Source organism: Numenius arquata, chromosome 32 (assembly GCF_964106895.1).
Source record: "Numenius arquata chromosome 32, bNumArq3.hap1.1, whole genome shotgun sequence".
NCBI lineage: Eukaryota > Metazoa > Chordata > Aves > Charadriiformes > Scolopacidae > Numenius > Numenius arquata.
Genome location: NC_133607.1, coordinates 31595 through 56280, shown reverse-complemented (window position 1 = coordinate 56280; position 24686 = coordinate 31595). Strand labels below are relative to the sequence as shown.

The 24686-nt window shown below is 52.4% G+C and overlaps 1 protein-coding gene across 1 annotated transcript; it reads right to left on the bottom strand.

The window, feature by feature from the left end:
* Nucleotides 1–1107: 1107 nt before the first annotated feature.
* Nucleotides 1108–23038, bottom strand: LOC141476416 (uncharacterized). Its single transcript, XM_074165094.1, is given in 10 exon segments — nt 1108–1179; nt 1576–1607; nt 3389–3460; nt 3694–3732; nt 4369–4662; nt 5555–5579; nt 20852–20899; nt 21727–21847; nt 21849–22078; nt 22604–23038. Coding segments are annotated over 10 exon segments (1368 nt in total).
* Nucleotides 23039–24686: the final 1648 nt, after the last annotated feature.

Genomic DNA, 24686 nt, shown 5'->3' with positions numbered 1-24686 from the left:
CCTGGCCTCTCAGCACGCCAATTGTATGGGCTGTTTTGGGTACGGTGAGGGCAGGAAATGCCTTGTGGCTGGGCTTTGGGCTTGGGAAGGAAAGCATGGCCAGGATGGGAAAGGAGAGGCAGCAGCAGAGTGTGAAGATGAAGGGCTTAGGGTGTGGTAGATGTCTCAGGTGAGCTCCGACAAGAGAGAGCTCCCCTTTCCATCCCCGTGTGTCCCTTCATATCTCGACAGCCCCCCCTTTGTATCTCTACGGCTGTCTCTGGGCAGCTCAAGCCCATTCCTTAAGGGACGGGATCAGAGAGAGGTGACAGCGCTGAGAGAAATCCCTGGAGGTTTCTTGTTCATTTGAGCCAAACCCCCTCATCCTTGCACAGAGCTCTTGAGAGAGAGGTGTGAGCACATCAGTGCCCGTGTCCCTGTGTCCCCGTATCTACAGACGTACGTGGGTGCGGGGAGATACCAGAGCACACCCGTAGCTGTGTCACGCAGCTCATGTACACACACGTTACACTTTACAGGGTGGGAAGGAGATGTCTGCACTCCAGGCGCTCACCTGTACGTCCACAATAGATGGCATGTATTTTATATGCATTGAGATATCACACATTGTACATATCTGTGCACATCACAGAGACACTGTTGGTGAAAGTCCTCCAGAATCCATTGATGATGCGTGTGGCAAGGGCTGGGCACGGTGGAAGGGTTGGCGGTGGATGTGTTGGCACGGACAGGGCTTGTGGGTGGGCATTGCCCTTCCCAGCCGAGCGCCGGCCATTCCCCAGCAAGAACTGGAGAAGGGAAGGGAAGGGGTTGGGACACGGCAAGGTCCTGGTGATGGGGACAAAGCCGCGGGCAGCTCCCAAGGCTGCCTGTCAGCCCCGACCTGGCTGGTGGGTGGCGGTGGGTTTGGGAAGGGCAAGGTGGAGAAGGTGGTGAGGTGAGGAGCATCCCCAAGGCTCCCAACACACAGCGCTTTCCTTGGGACAGCAAAGCCCAAGAAAGGCCAACCTGGGCACAGCAGCCCCATTTTCCCAGCGCGGGAGCTCTCTGCCCGAGAGAAAAGGCCAAGGTGGGCAAGGCTCCCTGTGCCCTTGCCGTGCTGGAGCGCTATCTGGGCTGGCTGCGGGAGCGGCTCACCGTGGCATACGTTGTGGTGGGCTTCATCTCCTGCACGCCAGGCTGTGGAGGGAACATGAAACCCTGTTAGTTCCCCTGCTGGCTCCGAGCCCTGCACAAGCATCTTCTCTGGGCTATTGGAGCAGTGGAGGGAGCTGTGAACTTCAGATAAGCAGGAAAATGATTTTTGAAGATATGAAGAAAAAAAAGCATTTTCTTGGTGGAAAATTATTTTGTTGTTGGAGAAGTGTCACCCATGGAGAGGAATCAGGTGAGGCAAGATATGGGCAGGTGGACGCAGAAATATACCATCTTCTCCAAGGGCATTGGTTGGGTTCATGGTGGGAACAACCCAGTGGGACTCCCCAGCCCAAGCCACCGTCGCAGACCCCGACCAGCACATCCCATCCCTGGGGGCCCCGCTCCCTGCTTTGGCACAAAAGCTCTACCACGACTCACCCTGTCATGTCCAACGTGGGTGATGGTGGCATCTGTTGGGGGACAAAAACCACATTGTCAGCTCTTGCTTCCCGTTGTGGGTTGGGTGAGACCCAGCTGCCTTGGAACAGCAGCTCCCCTGGGGTCAGGACTGAATCCCCTGCCCTGTTTCCCCCTCATTTCACCCCGCTCTGGGCAGCAGAGCGAGCTGCCCTTCCAGCTGGGGAGGTGGAGCAGGGATGTGGGGCTTTGCCTGCGTTTCCCCCAACCCGCGGCATTTTCTCTCTTTGCCCAACCAGCAGACCTTTCTCTGCCGCTCTGCGCCCGCCTCTGAAACCAAAGTCACCCTGAAAACAGGCGGAGGCAGAGGGAGGGTGGGGAGATCTCCCCCTTCCTTCCCCCACCCACAGCACCCCCTTTGCTGCAGCCGGGGGTGTCAGAGTTTGCAAGGAGATGTTTTCCCCACCGGCGCCCATCAATGGACCCACATCCTCAGCTGCTGCGCTCTGCTTTGAAGCACAAATCAGGGTGAAGTCAAAATGCAGAGGGGGAAAACACCAAGCCCCAAGGGGCTGGGTTGCAGCCTGGGGCCCGAGTGTGGGGGGAAGTCCCTGCCCTCAAAAGGTGTTGGTCACCTTGATGGCTGGGCTGCTGTCACCTCTCTCCTGCAGGCAGAAGCTGGGCTGTGCCTGCGGGGAAGAAGCGGGGTGCAACGCAGCCGGGAGAAATCTGCCCTTGCTCACCAGGCAGTTGTTTTTTCCCGCTGGGAAATTAATTGCAGGGACTGTAGGTGGCATTGGGAAAGGTCCTGCGGGCCCGCATAAGGAGGGGTGGACACAGAGATGGTGGAAAGCGGGTCACATCCCTGGAATTGTGTGCAGATTCTGAGACCAGCACACGGCTGGTTGATGGGCTCGGGGCTGCTGGCGGTGCTGGAGGGCAGTCCAACCACACAAAGGGGGTCCCCAAGGAGAGAGGGGTCCATGGCTCACCCGGGGGGAGGAGGTGGTACTCACATTGTATTTCATTGTCGACGGTCACTTCAGTCTCGTGGCTGGGAAGCTGCGGCTGCCTGGAGAGGAGCGGGAAAGGATTTTGTGGTCTGTGTCCTGGATTTTAAGAGCCATTGGGTTCATTCCCATGAATGGCACTTTCCTGCATCGGGTCCATGGCTGAAGTCAATCCCAGGGCAAGTCCTGCTCCTTCCTGCCTCCACCGTGGGGGAAGCCACCCACGGACACAGACCATCCTCCCCATGGCCAAGGACCACCCCAGGGCACCCGGGATGCTATCATCTCAATCCCCCCCAGCCCCGCAGCCAGGAGGGATTGCTGCTCACCTTTGGCATCTCTCTCTGCAGGGCCCTGCAAGGAAAAGGAAGGGAGAGGCAGGGAGCCAGAGTTACTGCCCAGCCCTGGCTCTCTATGCTCTGGGCTGCCCCATGAACATGATGGGCTGAACCTCCACACCTCACTCAGGGAGGGATTTTTCTACTCCTGTCTGTGCAACCATGACTCCAGACGGGCTTCTGCCAAGCTCTCAACAGCTGTGGACAGCCCAAGTGTCGAGGAGCCGTGTTTGCCCCTCTCAGGCCAGCTCGGAGACTCCCTTCTTGTGCCCAGAGGGCTGGGAGAAAATATTTCCCAGGGGCTGGGAGGCATTTGGTCTTCTCCATCACAGCAAACTTTCCTCCCCACAGGTGATAAAGGAAAGGTTCCTTCCCCTTCCTGTGATATGGGGTAACGAACCGGCAATGCTCAACCAGGATGGGTGATTTAACCTCCCCTCTGGGTTTCACCTCGTTGTTTCCCCTCAGTGTCCCCAAATCACTCACCTCTCTTCACGGCACAGTGGGTGGCTGCAGCCAGGAGGAGGAGAGAGACGGCCACCACTCCCAGAACGATGCCTGTGGGGAAGGTGTGGACAATCGGGGGATGGGGATCTGGGGAGGAGAGAACGTTTTGGAGAAGAGGGGATGAAATGAGGAAATGCAGATCTGGAGTTTCCCTTGGAGCCAGTTACTGGCCAGTTAGAACCAGTTACTGGCTGATGATCCTCCCCACACCCTGGTGCCAGCAGCCCAGCATCCCTGGTCCCGATGCTGGGGGACACTGGGTGTGCGGGGAGGGAATCACTCACCTGTGGTGGACGGCTCTGCCTGGGAGCTGGACCCGCTGCCTGGGAGGAGAAAGGGACAGGGTGAGAGTCTCCAGCTCTCCCAGGTACTGCACAGACCAAGCACCGGTGGGGACCCCCTCACCCACCATCTCTCAACCCTGGGGATCAATCCATCCCTGCATTGCACAGCTCTGGCTCTGGGTTCGATCTGGCACCACCACTGTGCCCTTTGCGTGATGCTGGGGCAGGAGAGGAGCAGGATGCTCCCCCGGGACTGGGAGGAGTTGCCCCGGTGGTAAGTCACAGGGCTGAATGCAACTATTCATCAGAGAGTGTAGTGATAGGATGAGTGAGAATGGTTTTAAACTGAAAAATGGGAGATTTTATTAAATACTAGGAATAAATTCCAGAGATGTGATTGATGCCCCATCCCTGGAAGTGTCCAAGGCCATGATGGATTGGGCTTTGAGCAACCTGGTCTGGTAAGAGGTGTCCCTGCCCGTGGCAGGGGGGTTGGAACTCACTGATCTTGAAGATCCTTTCAACCTCTAACCATTCTATGATTCTATGAACCTCGACCCCCAGCATCCCAACTGCCCATGGACACGCCATGGAGCACAGCAGGGTTCCTACCCTCAACTGGGGTTTGTGGGGCCCCAGAGTGGCACCTCCCCGTTTCCCAGTGTCACGTCTCACCTGTGACAGCCAGGAGCTGGGAAGCACTGAGGGCAGAGCTCCTCACCCAGTTGTTCTTGTTCCTGTGCTGGTACCCACACCTGTACATCCCTGCGCTCCTCAGGGTGATTTTTAGGAGCACGAAGTAGCTCAGCTGCCCCTGCTGGGCTTTCAGGCTGCGCTCCTCCACCCCATCCTTGCAGAAGACAATTCTCGTGGCTGGAGCCTGGCGTTCAATTGAGCAGCGAAACAAAAACTGTTCCCCTTCCTGAGCACGGAAGGTGTTCAGGAAGAGCTCAGGAGCCAGGAGGTCACCTGGAGAGATGGCACAGGGGTGGTACGTGCCAGCGTTACCAGTGTCTTCTCTACGGGATCACAAACGGGGAATCATCCCCCTCTCTCGTCCTACATCCACCCCCGCACCCATCCCTTGTCTGGCCCATCCCTGTGCTCACCATCCCCTGGGCAGCTGCAGATGTCCTGGGTGGTCACACTGGCACCTGCACCATGGGGGAAAGACAGCGTTGGTAAGACGTGGCCCATCCAGGTGACCGTACCCTGGTCCCCACTGCTGAGCCCTTACTGGGTGAGAACCAACCCACCCTTGAGTGTCTGCGACACATCTCCTCTGCCTCCTTGTGTGTCGACTCCCCAAACCAATTTTGGGTGGGTTTCATGTTTCCAGGTGGGTGACCCTGTCTCACCCACGGCCCCACAGCCTCACGGTGTCAGGAAGGGCAGATCTTCTGAAGTCTCCCCACATTCACCAGGAGTGTTTGCCCCTTTGCCTCCACCTCTGCCTCACCTTACCCTTTTCAGAGCTCTGCACCCCAGAACTGAAGGTCCCACAACGAAGAACCACCCAAAAGGTCACTTTCTGCACCGCGCACAGAGCACCGCAAGCACAAAGCTTCTTTGTGCCCAACATGACAGTTCCCATTGCCCTGAGGAAATAAGTTTCCATTTCAATTCAGCACAAGAAAACCGAAAAAGCTCTATCCCTCATTCCTGCCCCTGTACGTGTCCCACAAGACCCTTTCTCTGGGTGCTCAATACAGAACACGAGCAGTAATTCGTAAAAAGAAAAGAGAAAGAAGAGAGCCGTCCATCCCCCTTCTCCTGGTGCAACATCGGGGACGGGAATACGGGATTGGGGTCTGCGAAAAGGGACCATGGAGCCAGTGGCCTCTTCAAGCTGGTGAAGTACCCGAGAGGGCTTTCATGCCCAGCTCCTGGGTATAAAATCCCAGGTCAGACAGGCCTGTGCACAGATCTTTGCCCAACGCTGTGCAACCCATGGTCTTGAAACCTCTCTCCTGATTTAAGGCAGCTCTCCACAAAGCCAAGTCCCCAGGCCCCGCTCCCAAAGCCTGGCAGCCCCAGCCCCGTCCCCAACACGTGCCCAGCTCCCACTCACCCAACAGCAGCAAGGCGACGGTGGGGAGATGGGCCATGGGCGCCCAACTGGCCCTACCCGATGGCCCCTTCCCCATCCCTGGCTGGCCGGAGCTGGCAGGCGCTGCTTTCTGAGCAGCTGAGGCAGCGGCACAAGAGGTGTCCGCTCTGGGCATTGCTGCGCCTGGGAATAACCCACGTGTGGCCGCAGGCGCTTCCCCACAAAGAGGAGCCGCAAAGTCTCTTGGCGGTCCTCTGCTGACCCCTGCGCATCCTCTGGGGCTTTTCTTCCTGCCTCCCCTGCCTCCTTCTCATGCCTGTGGGCTGGCTGAGTCTCCTGAGCTCGTCTTTGGCCATGGGATGTCAGGGGCTCTCAACAAGCAGCCTCTCCTGCTCTTTCTGCCTTGGCAAGACCCACATCTGGGAACACTTGCCCCAGGGATCCTGTCCAGTCAGCCCTGAACATCTGGCTGAGTTGGTGGAGCAGGACTCTGGTGGCAGCCTGTCTCTCTGCATGGAGGAGGGGGGGATTTTGCCACCAGGAGTGACTCTCTTGGCCCAGGGAGAAGAACAGCAGCATCTGAGAAGTCACAAGGGATTGTGAGGAACCAGGCTCTCAGCTGTGCCTTGGACACGGTCGTGTGTGTCTGCCCTGGAGAAGACAGGGGGAAATATGGAAGGACTCTTCCAATATAGAGTAGTCAAGGAGGAAATGCCAGGCAGAAACATGAGTGCAGGAGGATGCTCATGACTTCTCCAGGGATCTTCAGCATCCCAGACTCTCGGGACTTACCGCTAGACAACAGTGGATCCCACCATGCAGCATGGTCTCAGCCGAGCTCTGCACCATCTCAGCTCAGCCCAGCCACTGCTCCTCGCTGCAGCTGCTGGGCCTCGGCTGACCTGGCTCTAAAAAAAGCCCTCCCTTTCCCCCCTCAGCTCTCTCAGCAGCGAGGTATTCGCCTCCTGCTCGCTCTGCAGCCTCACAAGTCGACCCCGCGACCGCTTGGCCAGAGCACTCCTCTGTGCGCGCAGCAGGGGCTCTTCTCTTGAGAAAGGACATTTCCCTCCCGCTCCCCAACATCAACCCAACCCCTCCTTCACAAAGACCCGTGTCCCCCCCAGGCTTTGCTGGGCTTGAGCTGGCCTTGGAGCAGAACTGAAACCAGCAGCAGCAGCGGCTGCAAATCTCCAAGCGCGGGGCCAAAAATTGGTGGGGGAGGGCAGGGGGCTGGAGGGCTGGCAACTGGACCAGCTCTTCCCATGGCCATGAGCCCAGCTGGCTGTGTTCCCCACTGCCTGAGGAAGGAGACAGGCTGCAGCTTTCCCCCCTCCTTAGGAAGGCCTTTTCAGCACAGCCTGGGAGGCTCTGCAGTGCCAGCACCCACATTAGGTCGGGATGGGAGATCCGACCTCCTCCCAAATTGTCCCAAAGGAGCTTCATCCCCATTCACAAATGCCGCATCCCTGACGGGGAGGGCACTCCAGCCAAACCACGCACCCCCCTGCCAGGCAGGGCAAGGGTTGATGGCGTCAACAGCATCCACTGGAGAGAGGGATGGAGCCAGAGGAGAACAAAGCGCAGTTTGGGTGCCTGCACCCCACCAGGTGCCACCTTCCCAGCTCAGCCCCAAGCTGCAGCCATCCCCCAAACCCTGAAGGAGGGACACCCCCCTCCAAGCACCACCAGAGCACAGGGGCTTGCAAGTCGCATTGCTAAACCCCCCCAAGCCCTGACATGCTGGAGGTGCGGGACTCACCAGCAAACCCCACCCTGAGGCTATTTCGAGAAGACACACAAGCCCTGGCCTTTCTTCAGAGCTTTGACGGGCTTAGAAAAAAAAAGCCTTGTGGTAGGAAACAAGCCCTCCCTTCATAATGCAGCGTTTGAGGGGGCGGCTCTGCTCCCCTCAAACACCCTCTCTTGAACCAGCTTGGGTGCAGCTGGGGAAAAGCATCTGCAAAAGGTCTCTGCCTCATTGGTGGTTGCATTTTCCCTTCAACACTGGGAATTTCCCAGGCTGTCTGGGCTCTGGGATTAACTGGAGCTGTTTTCTGCTCTTCAAAGCTTTTCAGCTTCATGTTCTCCCCGATTTTCCAAAGCTTCCTCACGGCTAGAGAAGATGCAGAGCACTGGAGAAGCTCTGGTCCCTCCACGTTCTCCCCAACATCAAGCCTCAGCCCCCCCCAAGTCACATTCTACCCTTGGGGTACCAGAGAAGAGAAACATCCCAGAGCAGGAAATACAACTGGAGATTTGAAAAGGAAACCAAAAGCGAGCGGCCCACAATAGAAAGGTGCAGGAGGGGAGAGAAAGGGCAGACAGAGGTCTCTCTCTGAGGATCTTCTGGCAGGCGCACTCCTTTGGCTTCAGAGGCAAAGGTGCTTCTCCCTGGAGGACATCATCTCCACGCCTGCCCCACAGAGGGGGTTTAAAGACCCACCAGGGAATGAGGGATCCCAACCAGGTGAATCCAGCCCCCCTGGGGACGGAGCGCAGGGACTGAGCCCAGTGATTGTGCAGCAACCGGGGAGGATACACGGGTCTGGGAGGGTCTGGAGCAGGGGAGGATGCGCACGGGACCACGGAGACCCCTCTCCACCCATGGAAGCTCAGAGGAGACTGGACTGAAGAGCCGTCTCCCACTGCTCCTGGGACAGACGGGGGTTCTACAAGCCTCAGCTCCACGCTCGTCACCTCTCTGAGCTCCTGCCAGTGGAGCTCCACGCTTGGTTTAATCGAGCAAATGCAGTGGAGCTCCCAGGCTGGTTTGGAGCAGGCAAAGGCTCCTTAGAACTCCGGAGATCCCCTGGGCTTCCCCCACAAGCTTGTTGCTCCCTCCCTGTGGTGAGACCAGAGAAATGCTCTGGGCAATCCCTGGCAAGGACCACGCTGAACTGCCAGTTCCCGCAGGCCCTGGCTGGGGGAACTTGGCCCAAGATGGCATCCCTTGGCTCAAAGCCACCTGCACTGCATCTCCAACCTCCACAAGCACCTCTCCAGAGCCCTGGGCACCCAATTGCTTCATCTGCAGCCTCAGAGACACAGCCCTTGGCCAAAACCCGCTGCCCGAGCCACTTGCAGGAGAAGAGTTGGCTCCAGCTGTCAACATCATAGCGGCATTTCTTGGGCATAAATGAAATTAAAAAGGTCCATTAATTGAAAATCTGTTTTGCCTCTGATTGTCAGCCCTTTGCGTGGGTCTCTGAGGGCCTCGTAGGTGCTTAATCCTCCACCACATGGAGGTAGGAGCCGGAGTCCCTCCCAAGTCTTGGCTGGGGACCTCGCCTCATACGGTTGGAGCCCAACAAGACCTTGCCCAAAGGCACGTCCAGCACCGGGACCTGTTTCCAGCAGCACCCAAGCATGGGAGAGGATATATCTGGAGGGTCTTCTCATCAGAAAAGTCCACCAAAGGCCCCATCTGATCCGCCAGACATTTGAGAAGGACTAAGGGGTGAAGGGAAAAGGGAAAGGTGGGTTTTGGGCTGGTGTCACCCACTCCCTGTCTGCAGGGAGGGAGGCCGAGGGGATGGGAGGTGTTGGAGAGGGCTGATGGAGACATCTCTGCATGGCTTTGCCCGTTCCCACCTCTCAGCTACCTCTAACTCCTCAGCCAGTCACAGGAAAGTGCTTTTCCACTTGGGACAGTAGAAATAATACTTTTTTTCTTGCACCCCGTTGTGGCTTTGCACCTCATTTTCCCATTGGTTTTTTGGCTGTTTAGTGCTTAGACTTTACCTGGGCTGATAAAACGCGTGAAATCCATGGCAAAAAAAATCTTATTTTTCTGCCTTTTTGAGACATTTCAAGTTATTTTGTCCCTGGTTTGCAGGCCCTTTGCCACCAGAAGAAGAGGCCACGTGTGACACCCAAAGACAAGCCCACGCCGGGGTGTCACCACCCGCAGCCCCACAGCGCCTGCGGCTCCTCCGGGGATCCCGGGACCTCCCTGTGCTGGGACTTGCCCTGAGGTGAGTGCGGAAGGTCAGCCCTCCCTTTTTCTTCCCCAAATGCCTCCTTTGGGTTCAGAAAAGCACCCTGGGCGGGGGGGGGGTCCGGTGGGCGCAGAAGGGAAGGGCAGCTGGAGGATTGCCCTTGCCCAGGTGCCTCTTGGTGGTTTCATTTGACTTTCAACCCAAAAATTCTGTCTTTTTGGAGTCGGGGAGACCTTCCCCGGAGCCGTGAGGTTCAGAGCGGCCCCTCCTTGTGCAAAAGCCTCAGGTTTCCCCTTTTTGCCCAGGACAAACTCAAGTTCCATTGAGTTTTGTGGCCCGAGGCTTGCACACTCCAGTCCCTCACAGCCAGCAAAATGCCTCCAGTTTTAATTTGACCTCATTTGAAGTGATTGCCCAATTAATTGTCACATTATAACCCCCAACGATCCATCTTGTTTAACCACCGACGTCCAGAACGGTATCATTTCGGGCCAAAAAGACCAGGAATTCACACAAGTAGGAAATAACGAATCTGAGTCTAATGGATTTCTGGAGAAAGGACTTAAAAATCCCTTTTTTTCTCTCATTTCCAGAGTATTTGAGAAGATCCCGACGGGAAACACCCCGATGAGGCTCCATCCCCCCCGGGATGTTTGAAAGGCCCCGGGCACCGACACCGACCCACCGGCGGGGCCATTTTTCCCTGCATGGCGGGCCTGTGCTGGTGACTGGGAGAGCTCCCTGCCCTCCCTGCCAACAACAGCCCATCCCAGCAGGGAGAGCTTCATGTGCCCCTTGTCCCCCCCAGACCTCCAAGGCCCCCGGCCCTCCCTCCCATCGTTGCCACCCCTCAGCACTGGCAGCTCCCTGTCGTCCCTGCACCCCCCAGAAAGCCAGCCCCCCCAGCCCCAGAGCCACCAACTGTCCCGTGATGACAGCCTGTCTCTCCTGTCCCTTCGGGAGCCCCTGGACTCCTGGCCCCCCCTGCCACCCCTGAGCCATGGCCAGGGCCAGGCGTGCTCTCCCAAGGAAGACAGAGCAGAGGTGCCAGGCTGGATGGGAGGGAGAGGAGCCGGCAGGGACAGGGACAAGGCTGCGGAGGGACATGGCCTGCTTTGGGCCGGGGACACAGATGCTTTTGCTGGAGGGAGGGCAAGAAGAGAGACAAAGGAGAGCGACTGGGAGATGGAGACGAGCTCCTGCACCCTCCTCGCACACCTGCCAAAAATAAAGGGTTTTGGAACCCGTCCCTGCTGCTGTGGTTCATCCTCCCGTCCCCCGGCCGGGGCTGCCACCCCCTCAGTGCCCGACCCCAGCGGGACGGGCTGGCACCGCCGGCCCCCAGCAAACTGGGGGGTGGTGGTGGCTGGTAGCCCAGTGGGTGTGCTGGGGCCTGGGGAGCTGGCTGGGCTGGAGAAAGGGGCCAGCAGGAACCTCCTGAAGGTCAACCAGTGCCTGGTTCCTGGGGAGGAACAGGCCACCTCTCCCTGGCCCAGACCCCCCCGATTCCCCCTAAACTGGCCTTTCCCCACCCTCCCCCCGAGTCCCCCAACCCGGACCTCCCACCCCAGAAGCCCTCAAACCAGTTTTGTCCCCCTCCCCCAAACATGTCCCTGGCGTCCCAACCGCAGGGCCGTTTTTCACCGTTGGTGAAAAGAAACCACTTTTTCCTCTGCATCCGGGCAGGGGTGTCGAATAATTCCTAAAATATCATTTTTATTAGAAATATATGGCATTGTTCACACATTAAGGAAAGGTATAAGATCGAAACGTTTCCAGGGTGGAACACGGCAGCAGCTGGTGTGCGAGGAATCCGCTACAGCTACGATTCCCTGAACACTATTGCTGTCCAAGCACCACGGAGGATGGAGTGGAGTGAAGATCCCACGGCCAAGCTCTGTGATCACACAGCAGATGTGGGAACGAGATGGTCCTGTGGAACTGACAAGCGGCATCTTTGCTACCCTGAGCCAGCCGTCTGTCAAATTTTGGTGAAATGCTGCCCTTTGTGCAAACTTTGCTCATTACAATGTCATTCTAACACCAAAACACACCTCCAGCCCGAAGGCTACCCGCCTCCAAGGTGCGACCACTCCTCCTCGAGCCTGCGCCCTGAATTTTTCGTAAACTCTACCTTTAAATGCAAGGCGAGAGAATTTTACACCAATCATAATAAAGGTATGTATGACTAGAGTCGCTCAAACTCCACCTGGAAGGTAAAAACAGGATAAAAATAGCCCGAGAAAGGGGGGATGCTGGGGAAGCCACTATCATGAACAAGTCAGGGAGGACCCCATCAGGGACTGCCTCTGACTCCCGGGACCAGTCGAGGGGCTGAGCCTTTCTTCCCCCCATAGGGACGCCTGTGGGTAAGGCTTAGACTGTGCCGAGTGCTTCCTCGGGGAACTTAGAAATCTCTCCAGAGGGTTACCTGTGACATTTAGAGCCAGGCTGTATTGTTTGGAACTTTGTCGCGCGCTTTGTACCATTAACAATATTTTTACTCGCACGCGCTTTGCAGACAGTGTATTTATCACCGGCAAACCATAAGAACTTTTCTCTCTGTTGCTTAAATAAACCGCACGCTTAAGTAGCTAGCCGTTTGGGTTTCTCGCTGAACGCGACCAGATGCTGGAGCGCGGCCGTGCTGGTTCGTGAGCACGACTAGACTGAAGGTGCAGTCCACTGTCAGTGTATCCGGAATCGTGGCAGTTTAATATATTAAACTCGACTGGGCTGATAGTGGTGAATGGGGCATCGCTCAGAATTTAAACCCAGCTGCACCCAGCCTCCCGCCTCGGTGAGGAGCGTTAGAACGCAAGGGGGTTTGTTTTCTGCCAGAACTATTTTGCCTCTTAAGGCAACAACTTGGACTCGGAGCTGAGCACACTCTCCTTCTACGTTGTTTGGACTTCAGACTGCATCCGGGAAATCCCCATCAAAGGCATCGAAGGCTCAACAAAGCTGTGCCCCTTCCTCAGGCCAGGCCTTGGTGAGGCAGGAGAGGAGGGGAAACCCCTCACCATCAACCACAACACAGACTGGGACTTCCCAAGCAGTCTGGCTCCAAAATAATACAGGAAAAACTGACCTGAGGTGCAGTAAACCTCATGGATTCCATGAAGAGGGAGAAGGGAGAGGGTAGCAGAGCAGCAGGGCTGGTCAGGGAAAAGCCCTGCTTTGCTCCATGCAAACCCTGACCATGAGAGTCAGACGAGTCTGGACTGGGAAATCCACCAAGACCGAGAACCCCACCTGGGCATGACGTTTGCAGTGCCATGTTCTCCGTCCCCTCCCCAGCGGACCCATCAGGAGCGATCAACCTGGGACAAGGGGATGCACCCACAGCTTCTGCAGCGACCATTTCCTTGGTTTCACCATTCCCACAAGTTTCTACTCCATGTTTCCCTTCACTAAATTGACAATAAAATTGGAAACAATGGTTTTCTTGTGGTGCCGAGTGCTGGGATGTTGTGCTGACTTTGACCTCTGGGACCTGTGGGTGACATTTAAAGTGCTGATGAAGGGTGACCCAAATCTTTCCTGCTCTGACTGTCTTAGACCCCATATTCCAAAGTTTCCCTGAAAGGGAAATGCAGGTGTTTGGGGCTCCCCATGGCCTTTGGCTGCATTTATTTGTTGCTGTTTGATGTATCAGCCAGTCTTACTAGAGATCCCTGGTCCCCAAAAATAGGGTGCTTGCTTTTTCCCCCTGAGGTTCTCCCTCTGAGGGTTCCTGTTCACTGAATTTCACTGAAGTTTTAGAGTTGGAAGGGACCATTGAGATCATCTAGTCCCACTCCCCTACTGAAGCAGGATTGCCCAGAGCATGTCAGAGCACGTTACTCAGGGCTGCATCCAGGCGGGTCTTGAAAATCTCCAGAGAAGGGGACTCCACACCCTCCCTGGGCAGCCTCCCATGGCAGTTCCTCCCATGAGGTGCCTGGAGGAGCAGAAAAAAAAGAAAAAGAAGTTTCTATTTCTCTGCAGCACAAATGCAAGTGCAGGTCCCCATAGCAGGAGCCAACCCCAGTTCTGCCCAGCACGATGCAGACACAAGAGCAAATGCTGACAAAAATAAAGCCACCGCAGAGCAGTCTCCTAGGGAGATTATTTGGATTTTTCCCTGTCCCACGTCTCTGAACTGTCCTTCCCACCCTGCTGTGCAACATGGCACATCTGGGGACACGTGGGAAGATGGACAGACCCCTTGGGTCGTTCTGGCTGTACACTCCTGGGGGACGTGCAGGCATTAGGTCAAACCAGGGTCCCGCTCTGTGGGAGGTTTGAGAGGGCTGGTGGACCTTTCTGGCTGCTCTGGCCGTCAATGAACATCCTGCTCTGTTCTCACAGGTTTTACAGCCAGTGTCTCAGAGGGGGGGGTTATAGGGCTGTGACAATTAAGCACAGCTTTATGAGCTTGTATCGTTGGAAGAGTTGTGGTTTGCGTGGCTTATTTTGTCATTGGTGTAACTTCTCCAGACTGTGAGATCAGATCCCTCTCTCAACGGAGAGGACTGAACATCACAGGGTGCCAAACAGCTCTGACCATAGCCCAGCTGGAATCAATTTTCTGTTTCAAGGGAAAAGTCATTCTGCTGCAATTAGCAATAACCAGAGTCTTTCCTCTGTCCCAGTCACAGCTGGTACGGGGGACACCATGGGAGAGGAGAACGACCAAAAAAGATATCTGAGTAACTGTGGTTTACCCTAAAAGTGAAAAAGTTAAGATGTTTTAATCACAACCCTGTTATAACTCTTTTTATATAGCCCTATATAACTCTTATATATACAACCCTATATAACTCTTTCTGTTGGACATGGGGCGCTTGACTCAGCTGCTCACATGCAGACCTCTAGTGACGGTAGAGATGTCCTGGGCTGTCACTCCATGCACCCTCAGAAGGGTCCAGGTCTCCTCCACATGAGGCCATTTTCATGTTAATTAGCCAGGACATGTCTTTCAGGTGCTTAATTGCCCTGCAGGCATTTTGGAGCAGAAACTGTGGTCCAGGTGAGTGGCCCAAGGCCCATTTAGAGCAATCAGACACATCAAGCCTTTGGAAACTTCCCTGGGGATAAGCACATTCCAATGAAATTACATTTCTCTTCCAAACTGTGCTCTGGCCCCTCTAAGACCACGCTCCAGGCCTTACTGGGTAGATTTCCAGGAAGGTGAGAGGTTCAGCAGCAAATTGAGGCATAGGGGCTTTATGGTCACAGGAATTTCTTGCTATGATGACTTTGTGAAATGTACGAGCCAAAGCTCCTCAGGTCCAAGCAGACCCACGTCCAGTCAGTTCATCACTTTCACCCTCACCTTTCTGAGGTGAGAGCAGACCAAGCTCCTAGGGATGATGGGGATTTGCTGATCTCTTCCAGCATCTCGCATTGACAGATGCGTACCCAAAACTAGTTTTCGTGTAGGTAGCTCTATTGGGTTTCCATGATCCCGGGCAACCGGCTCCAATTGGCCCTACCTGGGCCGTGGGGTTGGAGCAGATGGCCTCCAACCTGAACCAGTCTGTGAAACAGTCTCCCATGGCAGTAACTGCCTTGGGGCAGAGGGAGGCTGGTGGGGGAGCACCTTGCAGATGTTTCCTGTCCTCTTTGCTGTGTTTGTGCAGACGGTGTGCGAGGGGGAGGAAAACCACAGAAGCCACAGTGTGCTCTGCTCAGCAGCTCGCAAGCAGGGCTTCCTGGAAGGGAACGACCTTGTCTCTGGTTTGGCTTTGAGCAAAACATACCTCACAGAGCCCTGTCAAGGGCAAGTTTTGGCAAAGTTTTGTCAATGGCAAGTTTTTTTAGTCTTGTGGTCACAAACAACAAACCCACAGAATGGAAAGACATGGTCAAGTGGCCAAGATGTGACTTTTCTTCTGCCTCTGTCCCTGGCAGCGACTGCACAGTTTCACTGGCGAAACAGTTCCCAGAGTTCTGGTCCGGCTTGATTGTCCTCATAAAATTCTTCCTTCAATGCAGCCAGAACCTCTCCTGCTTCAGCTGTGAAATCTTGAGATTTACTCTGAAAAAAGAGTTGCCAAAAAGTATTTGTAGGTCAATATCAGAGAAAATGGCCGAGTGGCTCATATGTTAAAGATGGACTTACATTATCATTACAAAATCCCATCATAACAAAGATTACTGAGTACATCTAAGTTTGGAAATAGATCTCAGTCTGTCGCGGGCGGAGTGATTACCTTCACTCGTAAGAGAGAAGTAGTGAAATATTTATTAAGGGGAAACAGTGATTTAACAAAATCAGTAATAAATGCGATAAAACCAGTAGTAAATGCGATAGTGTTTTACGAGATTCGATGTCAAGGTACACTCTATTATTTATTGCATAGAGGACATGGTCAGACAAGCTGTCAGGGAGACCCTTCCGTTGAGTCACGAGGTTCAGAAAGGACCCCCTTGCTTTCCAAACTCCGTCTCAGGGAGGACTCTGAGTGCGGCTGGATCCAGTCCTAGTCCCAGACTTGGTCAATGGATTATGTCCAAAGGATTATATCTGCGCAATCAACCCTTCCTATTACTTAGCTAAGATTTCAAAGTTTAGCATGCTATTAGTCACTTACCGAGAATCTGTTGCGGCAAGGAATCTCTCAGCCTCGAGGAGTAGAACCTTAAGCGAGCGTCCTCACCAAAGGGGAGATCCTGGCGTGCAGCCGCTGCCCTGCAGGAGAGCTCCAAGGGCTCTGGGACTGTCCACTATTTATAGAGTGAGATCATTGACTTATAGTCGTATTCTCATGGGAACTTTATTAAAAGGGAGAAGGATGAGATAGTGCAGGAGAAGCTGCAGGGAGAACTGGCTTCTCAACTCCAAAATTTTTTCCAAAATATTATGGAAGATGAAGACATGACTAAAGAAGTGCAGAGCATTGTGCACACAGGCACTCCTGGAGCTCTGCCACGGCCACCCCAAGTACTTGCACCATCGCTCTGGGTGGTTCCTTCTTTGGGCACCACCCTCACATCTCGACCCTGCATCAGTTATCAGCTTGTCTTCTGCCTTTCTCTCCTCTAGAAATCTCCCTGTTCAATTGTGTGTACCTGAAACTCCAGCTGCTGGCCCCATTTTGTTCTCAGTGGTGTCAGGACAGAGGGACAGGCAGTCTCAGGTCCCTATGGCAAGGATCCTCAAGGAACGCAGCTCCATTTGGTAAGAACTCTGCTCAGCCTTGCTCTCCTTGTCAGTCCTCATGCTTATCAAAGGAAAACAGCGGAAGGGCTTGCTGGAATTTACTGAACCAGGGGCATGAGTACGTGAAAGGGAAATCCTCCAAGACATCAGCCTTCAGGTGGTAAACACTCTTCCTTGCCATCTCCTGTCTCGGAGCAGAGCTTCCTGGCCATGGTGAGCAACAAAGGCTGCTCTCCTCCTCTTCTCTGCCCCCAGAGATGTCCTTGGTCCTTGATGCCCCCCAACACGATGTCCTCGGCTAAGAAAGCACCAGATCCTCTAGTGTTACAGGTGACCCACGTAAAACTGCCCCTCCTTTCTCAAAGCCTCACATCTCACACCTCCCCTAAAAAGCCAGAAGAAGAGGGGCAACTGGAACAGTGATTCCTTCCAGTTCCCCAAGACCAACGTCACCGGTGCTTTGCAGAGCAGAGGGCTCCCCAGGTCGATACAGCAGAGGCACTCCTTACTGCCGGCAGTGGACATCCACTCCCTTTCCTTTGTTAATACGAAGCTGAAAAATCCCCTGGTGTTTGGCTTGGCCGAGATCTTTTCACCCCCCGTCCTTGCTTTAGAGCTTTTCCTGCTTCAAGGACAATGTTCAGCTGCTGCAGAAAACCGCATGTCTTCTGTAAGCTTTGTGTCGTGCCTGTCAGATCCAGGCAGGTCTCGTGGATGCCCACGGACAACCCAAGTGCCACTAGAAACCTCCTTGCACAGGACTGGGTGGTTTAGGGGAGGCTGCCTACCTTGAAGCCAGGTTTTTCAGCTCCAGTTTAGTCAGGGGTACAGTACGTGATAAAGTTGCCTGCGTGTTGCCTCGTGGTGATGTCATGGTTTGGGCTGGGCTGGCCACTACCATGAACAGCAGATGCTGCCTTTAACCTGTGTCCCCTTCAGAGAAGGGAGAGCATCTCCCTTCAGAGGAGAAGAGAGAAAATGAGAGGGAGAGAGACTTATGAGCTGAAAAGAAACTAAACTAATGAAATATTAAGAATAGAATAATAAAAAGAAAATATAATACCATTAATAAGAAAATAACGAAAATTTGTACAATATATATAAAGCCATATTGCACTCCCAGGATGACAATCACGACACTGGCAGGTACTGGGAAAGTCCCAGACTGGGCTCGGTGACAGACGGGAACTGGATTCAAGAACTGGGTTCAGGAACACACAGGTTGGATCAAAGGCAGATGAACAGACAGAGTCCTCCCTGGACGCTGGCGGCTGCAGAAAGAAGCTGAGCCTTTTGATCCCTCGGCTTTTATACTGAGCACGAGGCAGGTGGGATGGAACACCCCCTTGGGCAGCTTTGGGTCACCTCTCCCGTCCCCTCCTCCCTGCAGGTGCCACCCTTCTCCGCTCTTCTGCTTCCAACCCTCCACCTTGGTACATATCAAAGTGAGTGGACCTCGGCTGTTACAGCAGTAAGTGTAAGCAGGAGCCTCTCTGCACACCATCCCTGGGCATTCGCTGTAAACGTCAGACCTCCTCTGCGAGAAGCAGGCACTGAAAACCGTGCCGTTAATTTCAGAGAGTTAGAAGAGACTTAGCTGAAAAGTAAAATTACTGAAAAGAAAATTGGTTTGACCTCAAACCAGGACTCCTGGCATCTGAATTTAGACACCAGTGCAGGTCAAGCAGATACAACACGCATCCTAATGCTGACCTGGGCATCTCCAGGTTGGCCTTTGGAGGCCGAGCAAGGTATCACAGGCTGCATGAAGTGACAGAGTATTTCTGCAGGGTCTTCCTCTGACCCTGGCAGTCTCTCTGTGGCGTAGCTCACCGTCCTGAGGGTCATGCCCCAGTAGTTCCTGCCAGTGAGAGAAAGAATGAAACCGCAGCAAATGCCTGTAGCCAACAGCCGGCAGACTGCTTTCAGAGAAAGCCAAAGTGCCCTTACTGGGTTCGTTCTGGTGCGAGACCGGTTTCTGAGTCTGTGGGTTCAGATGGCGGGAGCAGAGCAGGGGAGAAAAGAAACCTTTGCTGCTCACCATGTCCAGGAGACTCTGCTCTGATGAAGAAGATGACAAGGAGCAGTGTTTAGGTATTGCCCAAAGGCTGCTATTTTGAAATATTTCCCTGGGGTGAAAAAATGAGCGGGGGCAATTGTCCCTCCTTCTCTGCTGTCTCCTTTTGCACCCAGTGGACAGTGCTCTTGGCCATCCACCATTAGTCTTACTAACAGAGCAAGTGGTAGCTCTGCAGGCACCTCGCAGGCTGTGGAGGAAGAGAGGAATGAGAACAGTTGATGAGAACAGGGATGTGGTGCTGGGTGAGAACCAGGACGTGGCACCAGGATCAGGAGTCCTTGGGACTTCTCTTCCTGCGACAAGCAGGCACAGTGGGTGAGCTGGCTGTCCGAGAGACAGCCTGGAAAGTCTCTTTATTATTAGAAATGGTGCATCAGCTAGATCAGGTAAAGCCAAAATATCTCCACGCAAAACATACCTAAGCAAGTGCCCTGTGACTCCCTCAGCTTCCACGAGCTCTGGTGTGGATCTTACCTCTGAACCTTCCTGTGCCCTCTCAATACTCTCTGAGTACCCTCTCCTCACTTCCAGCTCCTGCTTCCTTCTGTGTGTCCCCGTCCATGACACAACCGGTTGCAGGAAGTCTTCAGCCCTGGTCAAGTTGTCCACCCACATCACCAAGAGGACAAAGTTACATCTCAGACAACTCCAAGGAGAGCAGTTCTGGTCTCCCGGACATCTGTGAGTGCTGCTGGGCATCCTCTGATCTTCTTCTCTCTCCAGTGTACTCTTGATCCATGCCTGAGATCTCAATCTTCACACCTTCTCTTTTCCTCTCTTGGCTCCCCGTTTTCTTCTCATAGTTTCTGTGAGTTATACACCGTTCGGCCCTTTTCTGTCCCGGAGAAGGTCTGATGGCAGAGTTAGGACATTCTCTAAAAGGGTAAGAACAAATGATCCCAGGTCTTCTGGGGGCTCACCCTGAGAAGCAGGTCTCAGTTGGGCAGTTCTGGCCTCAGCATCCTCAGCAGCGCAAAGTGCAAGAGAAGTAGTAACACTCCCCGGTCCACCTTGTTCTCCAACAGCAGGTAACAAACCCTGTCTGCTCTGCTTTTGTCTTGTTGGCAAATTTCTGCCCCCAAAAAGGGCCTAAGTAGCTTTGCATGTTCAAGAAAGCCAGACTACAGAAGTGGGGATGGGCCCCAGCCAGAGACGTGCAAGCATCAGCTCTTCCCTCAAGGGAAATATCTGTGTCCTACAGGAGCCTCTCTCTCCATTTGGGATTTAGGTAAAAAGTGTGCCCTGATCTTTGCTGTTCAATCAGTGTTCCTCGTTTCTGTGCCAGGTTCCAGATTTTGGTCATTCTGGTAAATGTGATGGAACTAGAAGTGCTTGGGCAAATGAAAGTAAAGCTTGAGCTTGGGCTCTGCTGGCTCTCTCGAAAATGTTTTCACTGGACAGTCTGGGGTCTCTGATCCCACAGGATTGAGGGGTGATTGACAGCTGAGCAGTGGGCAACTTTCCCAGGGTGGGGCTTCAATCCACATACCTTGGAACTCCATTTAAGCTTCAGGAGCTCCATTTAGGTTCCAGGAGTTCCATTTAAGCTCAGGCTTGGGCCTTGGGTCCCTGTCTGAGGTACATTATAGGTGGTTTTGTCTTAAGCTCCGTTATAGCCATGGCCATGGATTTCATTGATCCTTACCCATGGACCTTCTTTGTGAAAACAGGTGGGGAAGCTCATCGTCCCCCCACCGTCCTGTAGAACTTCATAAACATGAATACATTTTGAAAGAACAGCAGCAGCCTCCAAATTCTTGGTGTGCAATGGAGGGAGCAGAGCTCCGCTGAGGCAGAAAAAACACAGTGGCACTGAGTTTCAGATTCTGAACCCAGAGGCCAGGTGTGCACGCTGCTGGTCAACGCTCATCCCCTATTTCCCCTCTTTTGAGCAACAGGTCAGACCTGCTTTGTTCCTTCAAGAAAGCTGGCTGCCCTACCTCCCAGGAGGCCGGTTCACTTGAGGATGAACGGAGCACGTGGTCCCCCTTTGATGGTGATACAGACACCGACACTTGACTTGTGCTTAGAAAGTTTTATTGCAATTAAGGACTAATTGATTCCTTGCAAGCAGGAACAGTGAAAACCAGCACAATGTTCAGGAAGGACCAGCTCACATTTCGCCTGCCCTTTAAGACCTGAAGATGTTTCCTCCTTCTTTGCTTATTTCTTCCCTGCTTTATGCAAAGACAAAGCCTGAGTGGCCGAGATTGTCCAGGCAACAGGATTAGAAGTACCAGTTTGTACAGATATAGCAAAACTAGGATCAGAAACTGATACTGGAGTGGAAAAAGACAGGTGAAAGAGCAACAAAATGAGGGCAAAGAGATAGGAAGAGGGATAATAAGGTGACCAGTGCCGACAAGACCTGCTCCGGTGTAGAAGGAGGACTGAGATGGGAACAAGGCGGGTGCTTTCCCCAGCAAGCCCAGGACAGACAGATCGAGCCTCCTGGTGTTGGTGCATCAGCACCTGCTCTGGCCCCTTCGTCAGGAGTAGCTGCCCACCTCTTCAGAACTAAGTGCTGGTTTCTGAAGTCTGTTCTGGTGTGAGCAATCTAGTGAGCAATAAAGGTGAGATAAGAAATACATATAAACAAAGACTACCAGACAACCTTTAATAAAGCTTTTTAATATCACCTGAGAGTAGAGTACGAAAGAGAAGATATCAAACTGGCAGTAGACCTAGGAGTCCAAAAGGTGTAAGAGGGATGAGATCTACGGAAAACTGGGGGTCATCAGCATAAGTGTGGCCATAGGTGACCTTGTTGAGAGGGTATAATTTCTTATTTCATAATTGCAGAGATGAGAAGCACACTTTGTTTAACTGCTTGTTGTCTCCCCCATGTCTCTGTAACAACACACTCTACAGCTTCCTTTATTTTTTTCACTGTGTTTCTGAAATCTACATTTTCCCAGAAATTAGTATTAACTTGAGAGAGAAGGTTTCACTTTCCGTTCCATTATCTGCTCTGCACGCTCTTTCTTCATTTCTTCAATGTGTTTCCTTACTTCTTCCTCTAATAAACTCTCCAGCTTGTCTTTCCAATGTTCTTCCTCATCGTTACAGCAGAACCAGAAGAGGAACATGTGGTACAGGCCATAAAGCAAGCTGACAACAGTAAAAACAGCAATCCCTGCAATTTGGAGGAGAAAACAGTAAATCCACTTGTGTCAAAGGACTTTATGTTCCTAAAAATGTTTTGCACCTGAGAGGAGAACTTTACCATATTAAAGCCTTGCACTATTATTAAGCCACACAGTTCTTCTTGTAAAAGACATTCCTTGCTCCTGCCATTGCTAAATGACGACTGATGGTAAGAGAGAAACTCACTGAAACAAGGAATGTTGGGGTCTCTCTCTCAAATAGTAAATAATCTTATTTCGGATTTTCATAGAACTTGCTTTAAGAACCAGATGCAAAGCACATGTGTAAACTTCCAGAATAACCATGGAGTCAGATGTTCAAAGCTCAGGTTTTAGCCTCAGAAGAACATGTGTATTATAAACTTGGACTGATAAAAAAAGGTAATGCAAATGTAGGAAACATATCAAATAAAAATCAGAATTGCAACTTTACACTTCATTCTCCAGATGAAATGGTTTCCATATTGCTACACATTCCAGGTTATTCACACACACAAAATAAGCGATATTAAAATACCTAAAGTCCTAGATTCCCAGGGCTCTTACCTGAGATATTGTGGAGGTTTCACTGGGTAATTCTGCTGCACTGCTTTGGTTTGCACTTTGATCTCTGTTTCCTTGGCTTCTTGAAGCCACACAGTCTATGTATCTGCCATCGCACAGCAGGATCACACACCAGATCAGAGGAGGCAGAAGTATCCTAAACATTATCTTAATCGTCCGGCAGCACGAGCATTTCCCAGCGCAGCAAATGCAGGTCATGAATGAAGGATTGGAGGTCAAGGTCAGGAAAAATACAATGAACGCTCGAAAGAAAAAGTAGGAAACAACGTACCAATGCTTTAATGACACCTTCTGAGGACATTTAAATTCAATCTCCATTATTTCTTCAACTACAATCAGAATTATGGAATAAAGTGATACAGACAAGACATTATAATGACTTTTCCAAAAACCCAAGAATTGATTTCTGACAAACATCTTGTTCGGTGGTCAATACTTCACCAACTCAGAGGACTAAGAAAGTCTTCTGCTCCTCTATATCACACAGCTCGTCTTCTTAAACACTATTGCTATGTTTGCAAGTGATTAAACAGCAGAGAGGAACTGGAAATTAAAACACACGGGGTAATTGGCTGCATACACAGCTACAATCTGACTTTCTAGATTTTGAAACCTGTGGTTTCAGATGTCACGTACTCTGTACAGAGTCATAAAAGCAGAGACTAACGGAGGCTGGAAAGGATCTCCAGATGTCATCTGATCCACCCCTCCTGCTCAAGCAGGGCCACCTGGAGCCCATTCCCCGGACCTTGGCTTTTGAATATTTTCAGGGATGGAGACTCCACCACCTCCCTGGGTAACAGTCTGTAAGACTCAGGGAGCTCAAATTCAGTTTGGAGCTCAATGTCCTTCCTGTATTTTTCTGTGCATATGACATCTTCTTGGAGATTCACCTTGGTTGGGTAAGAGGCAAGAGATACAAGCTGCAACATGAGAAATTCCAATAAAACTTAAGGAAATTTGTTTTGGTTGCTTTTTACCATGAAGATGATCATATATTAAAACAAGCTGAGGGAATTCCACCCTTGGAGGAGTTCAAGGCTCAAGCATCCTCATCTTACTAGACCTGCTTTGATCAGAGCATTGGAGTAGATGACCTCCAGAGGTCCCTTCCAACCTAAATTATTTTGTGTTTCCTTGGGTTGGTTTGTTTTTTTTTTTTCCTTACTGATACAAGGTAAAAGAAGGCAAATAAAAATGAGAAGCCATTGACTCTTGCCATTGCATTATTGCCAAAATCAGTGTCAAGTCATAAAGTTTCTCAAGATGATGAGAGCTGAAGCCGAGTGCCAGCTGTACTTGTACAGAGACCCCAAAATAGAGAGGTATACAATTAAACAAATTAGAAGAGGGGTGCAGATAGAGCTCAATTGTGAAATCTAAGCTTTTCAATAAAATGGGAAACTGAGTGGGATGCAATGAGAGATGCCGAAGAGAAAGGAAAATAAAGTCATGGTGTGCTCATATACCCAGGATGTAAAAAGGGTTTGCTCTTCCAGCTTGAGATGCCTTGTAGACAGATTAGGGAAGCCTGCTCTAATGTTAATTTAGTTGTTAAACATCACAGTAACAATTACTAATTGTGAATAATCTTGACCTCCCAACTCAGACAATTAATAAGCAGCAATTTTACCTTGAGACAAAGGATGTACGATATCACAACACATGAGGAAGTGCTCTAAACCGGCCGCGTAACATTAGTTATCAGATGGGAGATCTCTGCACTTGCTGAAGACACACAAAGTCAAGGCTGTTTCTGGTGAAAGCTCCCGGAATTGTTTTCAAGTTTTGACGGTAGTTGTTTTGAACACTGTCTGCGCTCTGGTTTACACCACCGCTTTTGCTCTCTGTTCATCTCTGCCGGGCAATAACTCATTTGCAACTGGGCCCTGACCCCTCTCCGTTTCGTGCTCCAAGGATGGACACAGACTGCACCAAGTCTGGCTTTCTTCTCCCAGTGCAACAGCCACAGGGTGCCCCTGCAGACCTGGACTCTCGTGGCCCCTCTGTGACACGTGTGTGCATGATCTGCAGCTCCAGGCTGTGCGAGATCTGCAGCAAAGCC